This window comes from Drosophila mojavensis, unplaced genomic scaffold (assembly GCF_018153725.1).
Source record: "Drosophila mojavensis isolate 15081-1352.22 unplaced genomic scaffold, ASM1815372v1 contig_277, whole genome shotgun sequence".
Lineage (NCBI taxonomy): Eukaryota > Metazoa > Arthropoda > Insecta > Diptera > Drosophilidae > Drosophila > Drosophila mojavensis.
In genome coordinates this window covers 1,946,786-1,960,156 of record NW_025318822.1, presented here as the reverse complement: position 1 = coordinate 1,960,156, position 13,371 = coordinate 1,946,786, and the positions used below count along the sequence as shown (strand labels likewise).

General features: G+C 39.9%; 3 protein-coding genes across 4 annotated transcripts; all 3 read right to left on the bottom strand.

Moving 5' to 3' along the window:
- Positions 1–1,352: 1,352 nt before the first annotated feature.
- LOC6574088 (dromyosuppressin) lies at positions 1,353–3,901 on the bottom strand. Of its 2 annotated transcripts, none has more exons than XM_015167263.3 (3): positions 3,753–3,901; positions 2,022–2,242; positions 1,353–1,963 (listed from the first exon to the last, which is right to left on the bottom strand). In XM_015167263.3, exons 2-3 carry the CDS (start codon positions 2,227–2,229, stop codon positions 1,872–1,874), a joined length of 300 nt encoding a protein of 99 aa, XP_015022749.1. In that variant the 5' UTR covers positions 2,230–2,242; positions 3,753–3,901; the 3' UTR covers positions 1,353–1,871. The 2 variants fall into 2 exon arrangements, with proteins under 2 accessions (XP_015022749.1, XP_002000146.1); XM_002000110.4 differs by having other exon boundaries at positions 2,022–2,230.
- Positions 3,902–5,889: 1,988 nt separating this feature from the next.
- On the bottom strand, positions 5,890–9,404 carry LOC6574087 (acyl-CoA synthetase short-chain family member 3, mitochondrial). The gene is made up of 5 exons (XM_002000109.4): positions 8,986–9,404; positions 7,164–8,178; positions 6,788–7,098; positions 6,575–6,720; positions 5,890–6,511 (listed from the first exon to the last, which is right to left on the bottom strand). The coding sequence occupies exons 1-5, from the start codon at positions 9,029–9,031 to the stop codon at positions 5,999–6,001; spliced, it is 2,031 nt and encodes a 676-aa protein (XP_002000145.1). The 5' UTR covers positions 9,032–9,404; the 3' UTR covers positions 5,890–5,998.
- Positions 9,405–9,765: 361 nt separating this feature from the next.
- Positions 9,766–13,125, bottom strand: LOC6574086 (exosome complex exonuclease RRP44). Its single transcript, XM_002000108.4, has 5 exons — positions 12,680–13,125; positions 12,179–12,623; positions 11,031–12,106; positions 10,301–10,969; positions 9,766–10,245 (listed from the first exon to the last, which is right to left on the bottom strand). The coding sequence occupies exons 1-5, from the start codon at positions 13,057–13,059 to the stop codon at positions 9,876–9,878; spliced, it is 2,940 nt and encodes a 979-aa protein (XP_002000144.1). The 5' UTR covers positions 13,060–13,125; the 3' UTR covers positions 9,766–9,875.
- Positions 13,126–13,371: the final 246 nt, after the last annotated feature.

Sequence of the window (13,371 nt, the reverse complement as noted above, 5' to 3'; positions counted from 1 at the left end):
GGTACTTAAAATATTTAATTATTCTTTCAAAAAAGAATAAAAAATACAAAATAAACATTCGAATTAATTTGATGCCTTTAGCAGAATTTGTTGGTCTTGTTTAGGCAACACAAGCAATTATGAAACAAACTGAGAATTAACAGTAAAGCTAACTGAACTTCATATGAATCCAAAGTTCGAAGATTTAAAGCCAAAATCATAAATCTGCAACTAAATCGTTTGTTAAGATTTTTTATAAAACCAAAAGAGAATTTTACAAACAGTATTTATTTCACAATTTAATGTGAAAGGCATTATTTACGTTTTGCTCTATTATTTGTTTAATTTTGTTTATTTAAATAATTTACTTAATAAAACAGCGAACAATGCAAATGAAACCAAATATGAAAATGAACAACATTTTATCAACTATGCAGAATTTTTAATACGTTTCTATTGCAGCAAGCTAAAACAAAATAAATATAAACGGCAAAATCCAATTGGAGCGATTAAACAAACGCAATTGTTGATCTACGGAGCCCGGCACATGAAATTAAAAAAGTTACGTTTTCGTTTGTGCAGCAGAATTGGATTGAATTATGTAAAATACTAATATATATAGAAATGAATTGTTTATTATACGCATTATCTTTATACAAATTGGGAATATCCTGGATCGCCTGTAATATACGTGATGTAATTCTACATGAACTTGAAATTTTGTTTAAAATAACATCTTGAACAGGAACAAGTATTGATTTGATCCAAACGAATGTAGCATTCGATCCAGCTTAGATCCTTGCCTATTATAAACGAAAACAAATATAAGGAAAAATATATTTATAAAATTAACATTACCGTAATCATAATAGTAATTGAAAACCCCGTCCAGCAATTAATAAGCTTACTATTTAATAAATAATATTGACTGGCAAATGTGAAAGCTTTGTAGATTTTCGTAAATTTATTTATTTAGACTCATCTGGTTACTTGACATTCCAAAGGCTAATTAAATAGTGAAGTCCATGAAGAAACCATAAAGTCCGTATTAGATCAGATTACAGCATATTCGGAAGCAGCATTGTAACAGAAGAATGGTTCTACAACAGTTTTACTATATCAGTCAAAATATCACGACAAAATGTCTAGAATTCATTAAACAGCTACCTTACTTCTTCAACTTTTTTATTCTATTTCATGTACATCTCTCTTTCAACCAGTATATTTTTAGCTGATGATTTCTCTATAACAAATAATGATTTCTTTAACAGTACCTACTTGCATAATTAAAATCTTTACGCACTAATAAACTGCTATCCGACTCAGCACCTATTTTTAAAGATATCGAATATATAAAAAAATATGCAAGTCCATTTAATTTGAGAAGATTAAAAATAGAATTTATTGAACAAAATTAAGGGATTTACAATTTCGTACAGGAATTACATATTACATATTAATAATTAATTTTCGCAAGTGCCTTATGTGCGGGAAAATCTACCGTTTATTATTAGTGAATATTATGTGGAATAAAGTATGATTTATACAATTTTTATTTGTATTTGGCAATAATAAAGTGCTCCAAAATAAAAAGCTTTTACAAAACAATCGAATACATCAACAAGTACAATACGTTTTCGGGGGTCCTTGACGAATATATATGTACAATTATGAGAAATTCACACGTATATATATCATATACATTTTTTCGATTTTTGAACTAGAGAGCTTCCAAGTTGATTAATTCACGATTAAACGCTATTGTGCCGAGAGAGTAAATTATGCATATAGGAAGAAGACGCCATTTTGTTGTAGATCAGTGGAAAGAACATGATTAGTCGGGGTCGTGTCGTCGAGTCGATTAGAGATTGAATTGAACTCTGTGAAGCGCCTTAACGACGTTTGCCAAAACGCAAGAAGACATGATCGACATCTGTGCGTTTATTGTAGTTCTTCAGCAGATCCTCGGAGTTAGCCACAAGAGCTGTAAATTGAGTAATACATTTATACATATTCTGATTCTTCGTGCATGTGTTACTAACCGGATGCCTCGCTGTTGATGTAGGACTTGAGTACCGTATTCAATTGATCAGAGTTCTCCAGTGCCAAGCAAACCTTTTTGATATGTTGCGGCATCTCGTCGACTATGCCGGGCTGGCACAGTGGGGCCGGGGTGGCCGCACTATGCGCGCACACAACCAGCAGGACGATGGCAAGGAAGCAGATCGCAAGCAACTGTACGTGGGACATCCTGCAAGTAGAGCTTGAAGCTTAAAACTTGATAAATATGTTTTAAATTCCCCCCAGATAATAACTCGTAAGCAAAGCCTTCAGGCTAAGTGCGCTTAACTAATTTTGATTAAATGATATAATTTGAATGCTACGTGCGTGATTATTGTTGCCAAGGCAATGCTTCAAGGTGTTTCAAAGGAGTTATACCTGGCTGGCTGCCTGACGAGCTGAATAGCTGACTGCCTGCCTACGGGCAATATTTTATATTTCTTTTTGTTTTAAATCCAAATCCCAGCAAAACTTGATGACAAGAGCCAGAAGACGGCGCTAATGTGTTTACGTGCCAGACAATTTGTTTCTATTACATGCCTCAGGTGGAGCGGAGCAACTGCCTGTCTCCCAGCGTGATGAAGATGTATATATGCACAAATATATGTACGTACGCCCTATAGAAGGAGTGATGAGCGTGGCTTGCATACTCACATACATACATACATATATACGAGAGGCGGTGTATATGTATTTGTGTGTCAACAATCCTGTGCACTGAGTAACATGCATCTAAAGTCATTTACGTGTTGCTCATGCATTTCCGCAGCTTAGAAACAGTTGCCAATGATGCCACTATTTGTCAATGATCTATTGAAGTACTATCAATAGACTGCCTGTTTTTTTGAGAACTGTCTATGTATGCGTATGAGTGCGTCAGTCAATCGGCAAACAGGTATTACATATGTTTCTAGTCATGACAGCGCGAATCATAAAAAAAAAATGCTTCGTTTTTATGAATCTAATAATTAAACTGCAAGACATAAAGTTTGTATTATGTGTAGTTAAACCAGTAAGGAAACTACACAAACATTCAGCCTACTCCCCATATCAGTTTTAATTTAATTTAATTCAGTTATTTCTAGGTAAAATAGATAATTCAAAAACTTTGGATTTATTTAGAGTTTGCAGCTGAGTTTGCCAAGAATAATATTCTTAGGTTTTCAAACTAGATTTTTATGCAAAATAAGACCCGAAGTGGTTGATTCATTTTTGAATCCTATTCAAGGTATAATATTAGGTTTGGCATAAATCTAAACAAAATTTGTTTAATAAATTTGCGCATCTAATACAGTTGTTCCCATAGTTTGAATGTGATGGATGTAGAGTAACTATAAATAAATATATTTTACTTTCCCTTTGTAATATACTTAGTAATCGTCTGTTTACTGAAACAGCTGATTTGCATAAATATATGTTTGTATATTTTATCTGTTTGAAAGAAATTAAATTAAATAATCATAAATAAAAATAAAGCATATATTTTGAAGTAATAAAATAAGATAGGGACACTTGAAAGTAAGCCAAATATTCTGATTTGGTCATCCCAATAAAAAAAACATTATTAGAACTAGCAATGATTAAAGAATTATCATAAAAAAAGAAATATGTAAATATGTAAATATAATTCCTTATCACAACTCTCTAAGAGTTTTAATCTCAAATTTTAAGCTTCCGAAGGAACTTTCTAAATTTGAGTACACTCTAAATACCTGTTGATTCTTCTTGTGGCACGTTAGTTTAAAGATCACTTAGAATATGACTTCAACAGCTTTCAAGTGTTGCGATGGAAATACTATGTGTGTGTTCACTGCTTGATTGAAACGAACTTGTTGAACGCAGGCACTCGAATGATGGTCTGCTTTGACAGGACATCGGCTTTTATTTACTCCCGCTGGGCACGCACACAGAGCAAATGCAAGCACGCCATTGGCTGACATACAGTTACACGAGCACTCACACACACACACTCACACTCACGCTCACCCACATACACACTCACGACAAACAACCACATGTTGAGCTTAAGCAGATAGAGACTGTAGCACGCGGTTGGTGGGCGTGCACAAATATTGCGTATACGTCACCGACACCAGCAGCCAGCCGAGCAAATGTTGGATGTAATGCTGGGTACTTTTGCAACTTTAGACAATAGCGTAAAATAGAGATACAAACATGCCGCTCAATATGTTATTATATAAGTTTTATCAGCTTTTAATTATGTTATAAACGCGCATTGTTTATGAGCGTCGTCTACTTATAGGTAGTTAATATTGCACTTACGAGCCATCACAATTGATAGACTTATGTTAAAGCATCCTTCGTTTGCCTTTAAGTGAATCTATGAATGCCGTTACCTACACCTTGGATGCATTGTCCTTACACACACAAGCGCTGCTTCAGCTTCTGTAAGTCGGTAAATAAAGTAAAGTAAGTAAAGTTAAGTGAAGCGAAGTCAAATAATCTTCAGTTTATGAGGTTGGGATTTGCAGGCGAAACGTTGCAATTAATTTGCCATGGCGCGTGTTTGGCATACAAACTTTTTGACAAGCTATACTGTGACTATTTACATATTGTACTGACTAACTGCCTGACTGCCTGACTGCCTGACTGACGAAAGAGGGCGAACTCTACATACATACAACAAAGCGAACAACTTAAATTAGTGTCAAGAAATTACCCACGGAATTTAGTTTGTCAATGTTGGTGCGTTACCCACGATACCATTTTTAAAATGATAGAATTTGTAAAATGATATAATACAACCGTAAGGTATATAACCAAATTGAAACATTGCGACATGGGTATCAAGATATAAAATTATAAAACATTGCTGCTCTTACTATTACTACTAAAAATAAAATTATTACTGTTTAGAATATTTTCTAGTTGTATCAAGTATGGTATTAACCAATAATTTGATTTTATATTTGTGCACAGTTTGTAAAACAATCAAATATTTTAAGCCATATTTCGTATGGCTTACATGTACATATGTAGAATTGCTGAGTGCTCTTTACTTTTTAATTTTGGGCTATGCATGGTATAAATGGCTTATTATTTCATATAGTTAATTTCGAATGACTAAGGACCTTGTCAACAGTTTATTCTTACCTTCTTACATATGTTGAACATTATGCTTGCTAGGGACGAGTAATTAGCGTAAATATATTTGTCATCTAACCGAGCTCTAGTATTCTAACTTATTCTACTTCTAATAAAGAGAGCAGACATATATAAAAGTTTCATCCAAATTCTCTTATGATAAAAGTAAATTTCTCAATGTTAATGTGCTCCACTGTGGTGCAGTGTATCAGCGGATTTGGCGGGTGTCAAATGTGTAGGTCAGAGTATGGTCCACTAACAAGGTTACTTAAGCACATTTGTGGTCTTTGATGCTGAGTGCAGAAATCAGGTTAAACAGCATAGCGGCTGCCATATGTGCACATAGTGCGACGGCGGCCCGAACGGAAAGGGACCTGGAAGTGGGCAGGGAAATGAAAATGACAATGAGAATGGTAGTGGGAAGTGGAAATGGGAATAGGAATGGTAAGGGGTCTCTTACACGCGCCTCACTCGCTGCCGTTCATGGGAATGAAAGCGGACAATGTTGCACGAAATTTGCACACAATTTGAATAAATTGATTGAGTTATAGTTGACTAGTTTGAACGATTTGGGGCCATAGTTCGCCAACGCGAACATTAACATTTAAATTATTTTCGCAAAATCACATATGGGCCCTTGTACTTTCAACGGAATTATATAAATAATTTTAAAGTATTTTATTGTAGTATGATAAATTTAGTTTAGTCTGGCGAGGTCGCTAGATGTACTTATAAACGTTTTAGTTGACTTTTATGTTGACGATTTATTCGATTTACATGAACATTTACAAAAAACTATAATAATTGCACAGTTAACCCAGGGGACGAGGTGGCTCTTGATCTTAGCCAAGGATTAGTCCAAAAGCTTAGCGACTATGGGATCGGGCGCAGACATCGCATAGCCCAGATGCTGCAGGGCGCGCCTGATCTCGCTGAAGACGCTGGCATCGTCAATGGTAGCCGGCAGCACGACACGTTCGTTCCTGGCAAAGTCGGCCATGGCCTTGCGCATCGTCTTGCCGGAGCGTGTGCGGGGCAAGTTTTTGACCGAGGTGATGAGGCGGAAAGCTGCGATGGGACCCACAATGTCGCGTATCAGCTTGATGATCTCTGCAGAGAGCTTGGCGTCGGTTTTCTTGCACGTCTCGACGGGTATATAAAGACAGAGCGGCACCTGACCCTTAGTTGGCTCCGGCACACCGAATACGGCTACGTCGACCACGTCTGGATGCCGTAGCACAGCATCTTCTAGACTAGAGGTGGATAGGCGATGCCCGGCCACATTGATGACATCATCATCTCGGGCCGTAACGAAAACATAACCCCGCGCGTCCTTGTATCCGGCGTCCATGGTGTCATAGTAGCCCTGCAAGCACCATATATAATGTTAGAAAATCAAGGATGTGTATAGTCAAGTTGCACGACTTGCCGGAAACTTTTGGAAGTAGAGCTTGCGATAGAGCTCTTCGTTCCTATAAAGTGTGGCCATGTTGCCTGGGGGCAGCGGCAGCTTCAAGACAATACGGCCCAGCTCAGAGGGCAGAGCCTCTGTGCCATCCTTTTTCAAAACCTTAACTGTTAAGAAGACAACGTAAAGAAATTACTTGGATAAAAATTCATGAACATGAATTCATGAACTTACCATCGTAGCCCATTAGGGGCAAGCCGGTGGAGTACATAGGCGGATTGAGACTGTGCTTGAGGCCCAAGCCAGTCGCCGTTATGGCCGAGCCCGTTTCCGTTTGCCACCAGTGGTTCAGCACCGGCACCTTGAATGTTTTCTCTATCCAAGCCTTCGTCTCGTAATCGCAATGCTCGCCAGCTATGAAGATGGCTCGCAACGACTTCATGCAGTACTGCCGGCCGTAGCTTATTTCCGGATCGGCGCGGCGTATCACGCGGAAAGAGGTCGGCACGGAGAAGATGCCGCACACCTTGTAGTGGTCGATGATTCTGTAAATGGGAAACAATTATTTATAAATTACCAAAATATGAGCAGAATTTTTGGTTGAAAGTACCTAAAGTACTGTCCTGGATCCGGCGTGCGATCCGGTTTGCCCTCGTACATGACGCTCGTGGCACCCAGGCAGAGGGGACCGTAGCATATGTAAGAGTGCCCCACAACCCAGCCCATGTCGGAGGCAGCCCACCATGTATCGCCGGGCTTAATGCCATAAATCATCTTCAAGGTGTACATCAAGACAACCAGGTGACCTCCAATTGTGCGTAGCACACCCTTCGGCTTATCCGTGGTGCCCGAGGTGTAGAGTATATAGAGTGGATCGTTCGCTTCGATGGGCACACAGGCCACTGGCTGCCTAGCATCGGCCATGTCCTGCACAGTTGACCAGAGCACATCCAACTTGTCGTCCAGAATATCGGATGCCACCTGCTCGCGCATGAAAATAATGTTGCGCTGCGGAGGCTTCCAGCGTGACATATTGATGGCCGAATGGAGTATGTCCAGATATGGGACCACCTTGCCGGGCTCCACGCCCGCATTGGCAGCAATCACGAGCTTCGGTTCGACGTGCTCAATGCGCGAGCAGAGCTCACGTGCAGCAAATCCGCCAAATACCACCGAATGTATGGCTCCAAGGCGAACTATAGCCAGCATTGCGATTATGGTCTCCGGTATCAGAGGCATGTAGATGACCACGCGATCGCCCTTACTAACGCCCAGCTTGGCCAGGCCGCCGGCCAGCAGAACAACCTGATCGTACAGTTCCTGGTAGGTGACCTTGCGCACTGTCGCCGTTAGCGGACTATCGTGAATGAGGGCCACCTGGTCGCCCCTGCCGGCCAGTATGTGCCTGTCCACGGCATTGTAGCAGGCATTCAAGTAACCGCCCACATACCATTTGGTAAACGGCGAATTGCTGTTGTCCAGCACCTGCTGCCAGGGCCTATCCCAGTCGAGCAATTGGCCCAGCTCCTCCCAGAAGGCAACGGGATTCTGCACAGACTTGCGGTACAAGTCCAAATAGAACGGGTGGTGCGCATCCACTGGCATGCCATATATGGATGAAGTACCTTGATAGAAAGAGCATTAGTCCATCAGATAGTTAATAGTTTTGAAGTTCATTGCACTGTCTAATTGGATTTTCAGGGGCTCATTAGGTGCTGCATAAATTTTAAGACTCGATAGCGCTATAGCCAAACTAATTTACACTTTGGCGACATACGATTTTGTATACTTAGTCTATAGAATCTAAGTCGCACATTGACTATATACATATATGTATATGGAAGAGTGTATCGGAAGCAATCGGTAGACAGAGCAGCATAATTAGAGCGCCATTGAAATGATACAAAATACTGAATCGCATATCTATATACATATATAGCTATATACATATATATGTTTGTGGATGGATATATATTGAGACTTTGCTGATTTGATGGGAACGAGCAAAAGATTTCTTTGCAATATAGCAAAAGTTAGAGAAATTGCTCTAAAAATGTGTTAATATATTTTTTAAATTTTTTTTCTTTTACCACTTGGAAATTTTGATTTACATATTGAAAAATATATATTTTATTATTTTATACAAAATCAACTTTGCCTTTACAAAAATTGAATAATTTTCAAATTGATAAATTTTAAATATATATATTATATAACTTATCAGATAAAATAATTACTACTTTAAATATATTATTTTTTGTTTTACTTTTGGCTGGAAATATATACACATATCTTCTGATATACTGCATATGTAGTCTTTATTTCCTCTTTGAAGGCTTAGTTCATTTTGCGCTTTCGACATTTATGCTAATAGTCTTGTATTTTTGCTAATCATTCTTTGCTCGCTTTAAAGGTTAGTTCTCGACACTTACTGCCTTCAGTATTGGGTTTTCTCACTGCATCAGTAACCAGCTCCATTAAATCGCAAGTTTTGGTCAATATGTCACTTGAATAATCAGTTTATTAGGTGTATATTTATATGCACTAAATATATCTATATTATATATAGATCCTCTATACACTTTATCGTGAAACGCCGCTCTAGCTTGGACACGACCGTCGCATTGAAGTCGAAACGTTACAATGATATTGAAATGCTCGCACGGCAAGTGAAATCCAGAACTCAAAAGTATGGGATCAAAGGTGTAGCACGTCTCTCTCCAGGTGAGTACTGAAAAACGTTTTCGAATCGAAAAACACTCTCGTCGCATTATTAAGCCCAATACAAAGTTTCTGTAATGAGTGTATTTGATTTTATATAGAGCTAAACTCAACTCAAAATATGTAGAAACAAGTAAGACCTAAAAAACGAGAAATAAAAAAGGTTAACATTGAATAATAAGAAAATTCCCTGTGGTTTGAATAACTATTACGTGAAGCGAAGCAAAACTGCGCTCTGTTGTTACACATAAGAAGAGAATTTCGAAAATTTACTTTAAATTGATCGTATGCTTGTTCTCTTAAGAGCTCAATTTAATTACGTTTAGCTTTTTGAATAGCTCATTCTTAGAACCTTTCTCTTCAACTCTTAATCCATTCAAGCATATATTGTGGGGTTAATATACCTTTGACGATGTCGCTCACCCCGATCATTTTTAATATCTTCCGACATACTTTAATATTTTCCATGACAATGTTTTCAAATTAACTGATTTTACATATAAAAGTATTTTATTGTTTCTTCTTATTCTTTCTGTATCCAAGTTTTTTGCAATTAACGTTAATATTTTACAGAAATATATATATAAGTTTTATTCGTCGTTTATTTCTTCTTTTTATCCTTCTTGGATTTCTTAGCTGGTGGCTGTGCATTAGCTGGTGTGACCAATTCCGTTGTTGTTTCAACACTAAATCCCTTGATGTACGGTATCACCAGCTTGAACACCAGTTTCTCATGCTGTACGTTGGTTGAGTCTAGACTCAATCTAACAGTGACGGGATCAAAAGAATGGAAAATCACATTGCCACACCGTTGCGTGTGGTCTTCCTCATTGAATGTGAATATAACTTCGCTCTTAGTGCGCTCCAAGCCGTCCTTGCCATCCTTATCGCTTTTCAGATACAGAGTGCCCTCCAGCCCGTATTTGGGTATAAGAACCTGCAATGCGTTCTTCCGTACGAACAAGACATAACTGAAATACTTTCATTTAAATATAAGTTCGACACAATTTCTTATGAACAACATACCCTTCCTCATCCTCCTCCTTTCCACGGAAGAACAAATGTGTATTAAGTGCAACTGATGCGCGACCAGCGTATTGGGCCATTTTATGGCGGTAATTCAAATTGTTGCAGATCTCTTCATTAGACTTGCGGTCTAGCAACTGGGCATAGGTACTGTCTGCGCCTATGGAAGCTGCCAACAGGCGATGCACCATTATATCCGAGTACCGACGAATGGGTGAGGTGAAATGAGTGTAAATTTCCGCGGCCAAGCCATAATGGAAGAACTCTTCCTTTTGCAGGCTTCCACTTATGAAATACACAGCCTGCATCATGCATCGTGTGGCTAAGATGCGTATCATCGTGTTGAAATAAGGATTGTCGGCCTTGACACATTTATCCAGTGAATGCGCCAGTTCTAGCCCGGTATCCGTGACCACCTCGAAGCCCTGATAGCGGGCTGCTTTTATTAGTGGATCAAAGTTTGTATTTGGGGGCTTCGGGTGACGACGCAAGACTGCGCACTCCGTGAACTCTGCAGCAATATGCTGAGCCACGCTTATATTTGCCAGCAACATGAACTCTTCGACCATTGAGTTGGTATCGCGCATTTGCTTGGCTTCAACCTCAAGCGGCTCATGCGTTTCACTATCCACTTGAAAGCGAATCTCGGGCGATGCTAACACTAGAGCACTAAAGAAGAAATGAAAATGTAGCTATTATAAGAACACATAGACGCTGTTAGACATCATACCCGTTGTCCATACGCCGCTTTTTTAGTATTTTGGCCAGTCTATTCAGATGACGCAGCGATTTGGCGATTTCACCCGTTTGTGCTTCATCATCGATAATTGCCTGTGCCTCCTCATAGGTCATGGCACGCTTTGACTTGATGACACTCTTGTGAAAACGCTTAGCCAAAATGTTCGCTTGATGATCTACTTCCCACACAACAGAGAAGGCAAAGCGTTCCTCGCCGCCAACCAACGAGCAAAGGTTCGAGCTTAACAACTCCGGCACCATATCGATGCGCTTGCCAACCAGGTAAACAGTTGTGCCACGCGCAGCAGCTTCTTTGTCCAACGCATTGCCTGGTCGTATGAAATGGCTCACATCGGCAATATGCACGCCCACCTCCAAATTTCCGTTCGGCAGCTCGCGGCAATGGAGGGCATCATCAATGTCCGTGCAACCGGGCGGATCTACTGAACAAATATACAAATCGCGTAAGTCTACGCGCTTGGCATAGTCCTCTTCGGTAATAGTCCACGGCATTTTGGGCAAGAAACTGAGAACCTCTTCAGAGAACTTGCAGTGCGGCACATCGTGCTCAAGCAAGATCACTTCATTCTCGGTGGCCATGTTGCCCAGTGGGCCCAGGGATCGCACAAAGTGGCCATGCGGATATCGCGAGTTCCTTGGCCAACTATCAATGGTCACAACAATGCGTTGGTTTTGCAGCTTAGTTGCTTGGCGCGTTTCTATACGAATGCGCGGGATCTTACGATCGGCGGGCACAAAGATGTGCCGTGTCGTATCCTCGATGAGGCTGGGCTGTAGAATGCCACAATACTGACGCCACTTGCGACGCACAATACCAACTATGCGACCAGTGGGAGTGCGCTCCTCAACTGGTGCAGCTTGCAATTGCTGCAGCATTTCCATCTCCTCTTCTTCGCGCTCTTCACTGGGCACGTCGTCTGCATACACATTTTTCTCCTCCAACACTATCTCACTAGGCGCTGACCATTCACTTTCAGGTAATAATTCGACGGCAACAATGTCTCCATCCACAGCACGATTAAGAGACTCGCGACCTTGTATTAAAATCTATAAATTATAATACATTAAAATTGCATGAGAGTCGAAAGATAGCATTATCTAAAGAAACAATTGCCTTACGCCTTTCTCATAGCCCTCCACGTTGACATTGCCTTCGAGATAGTTCTCCCTGGATGCCTGGAACGAACCTTGCAATAGCTTCTTGTGGCGCAGTCCCTCAAGTATTTCTTTCATACTTAAATGCGGTGGATATTGGGGCAGCGCTTGTTTCTCATTTTCAAATGTCTTTTGGGACAACTTGTCGACCAGCAAAGGATAGTCCTCAAGCGATTTAACATAGTCTGCAGCAGTTGCTACTAAAATACCCTCCGCTTCGGCTTTGGCACGATTGCCAGCATCGTCGGTCAGGAGTACAACGCGTGTGACTGTGCGTCCACTGCGCTCGAAGACTTTCGAGTCTTGGGAGGTTTGTAGATGAGAGTCGTACCACTTGGCAGCCAGGCGTATGGCGCGATCATTGCGATCGTTAGCGCTTTCATCCGGCTCCCGGTCGGCATAGGTGTCCCTAGTGAGTATAAAATTAATATGATTCTCGTTAAGTACCTAATCTGCTATACTCACTTATGATGTTCATTGACAAACACATAGAAGTTGCGTTTGCGATCGTGAATAATCTCATTGAAACGCTTATAAATGGATGAGCTCTTGTGCTTAACCTCGTTCAGCACCGTGGTGAGGACGATGACATTGCGCAGCACATCCTCTTCGAGCACATCGATTTGGTCCAAAACCACGTTGGTATCCAAAACAATATAGTGCGGAAATTTGAAAAGGCTGCTCTTAACATCGTGATTCGATGTCAACTGGTAGACCTCATTTTGGAAACAATACTGACAGAGGTCTGAGCCGCAACCAATGTCATCGCGAAGATAATGCTCTCTAACAATCTTCAATATATTACCGCGTTTAGTTTTACGCGTAAATTCGCGTAAAGTCTGCATGTTTATAATAAAACAAAGTAACCCTACAATTCAGCAGCGTGCCGGAGCAAAATGTCCCATGCACGTTCAATCAGTGTATGATAACAATACCAAGCTTCATACTGCCTTCGAAATTAATTAGAATATTTGCTTGGGGAAAATAAATTTTATTTAAATATTTTCAAGTACTATTTTATTGTATATACCATCCAATTATAATCTATATTACCATCTAACGCTTATTAATTTTATATTAAATCGTTCGTTCCATCATTTGCTTTTTACAATTGTTGCATCTTTTGTATTTTGCAACACTTATTCATCGACCATTGC

Bases quoted from the DNA above. Each gene is read 5' to 3' on its own strand.
- LOC6574086 (XM_002000108.4), bottom strand. From the start codon at position 13,059: ATGCAGACTTTACGCGAATTTACGCGTAAAACTAAACGCGGTAATATA. The intron at 12,107-12,178 runs GTAAGGCAATTG...TATAATTTATAG, and splicing joins TGGAGGGCTATGAGAAAGGC to ATTTTAATACAAGGTCGCGA. The intron at 10,970-11,030 runs GTATGATGTCTA...TTTCTTCTTTAG, and splicing joins AAGCGGCGTATGGACAACGG to TGCTCTAGTGTTAGCATCGC.
- LOC6574087 (XM_002000109.4), bottom strand. From the start codon at position 9,031: ATGGAGCTGGTTACTGATGCAGTGAGAAAACCCAATACTGAAGGCA. The intron at 8,179-8,985 runs GTAAGTGTCGAG...CTTTCTATCAAG, and splicing joins AAAACCCAATACTGAAGGCA to GTACTTCATCCATATATGGC. The intron at 6,512-6,574 runs GCAAGTCGTGCA...TGGTGCTTGCAG, and splicing joins TCTACTTCCAAAAGTTTCCG to GGCTACTATGACACCATGGA.
- LOC6574088 (XM_015167263.3), bottom strand. From the start codon at position 2,229: ATGTCCCACGTACAGTTGCTTGCGATCTGCTTCCTTGCCATCGTCCTG. The intron at 1,964-2,021 runs GTTAGTAACACA...CTCAATTTACAG, and splicing joins CATCAACAGCGAGGCATCCG to CTCTTGTGGCTAACTCCGAG.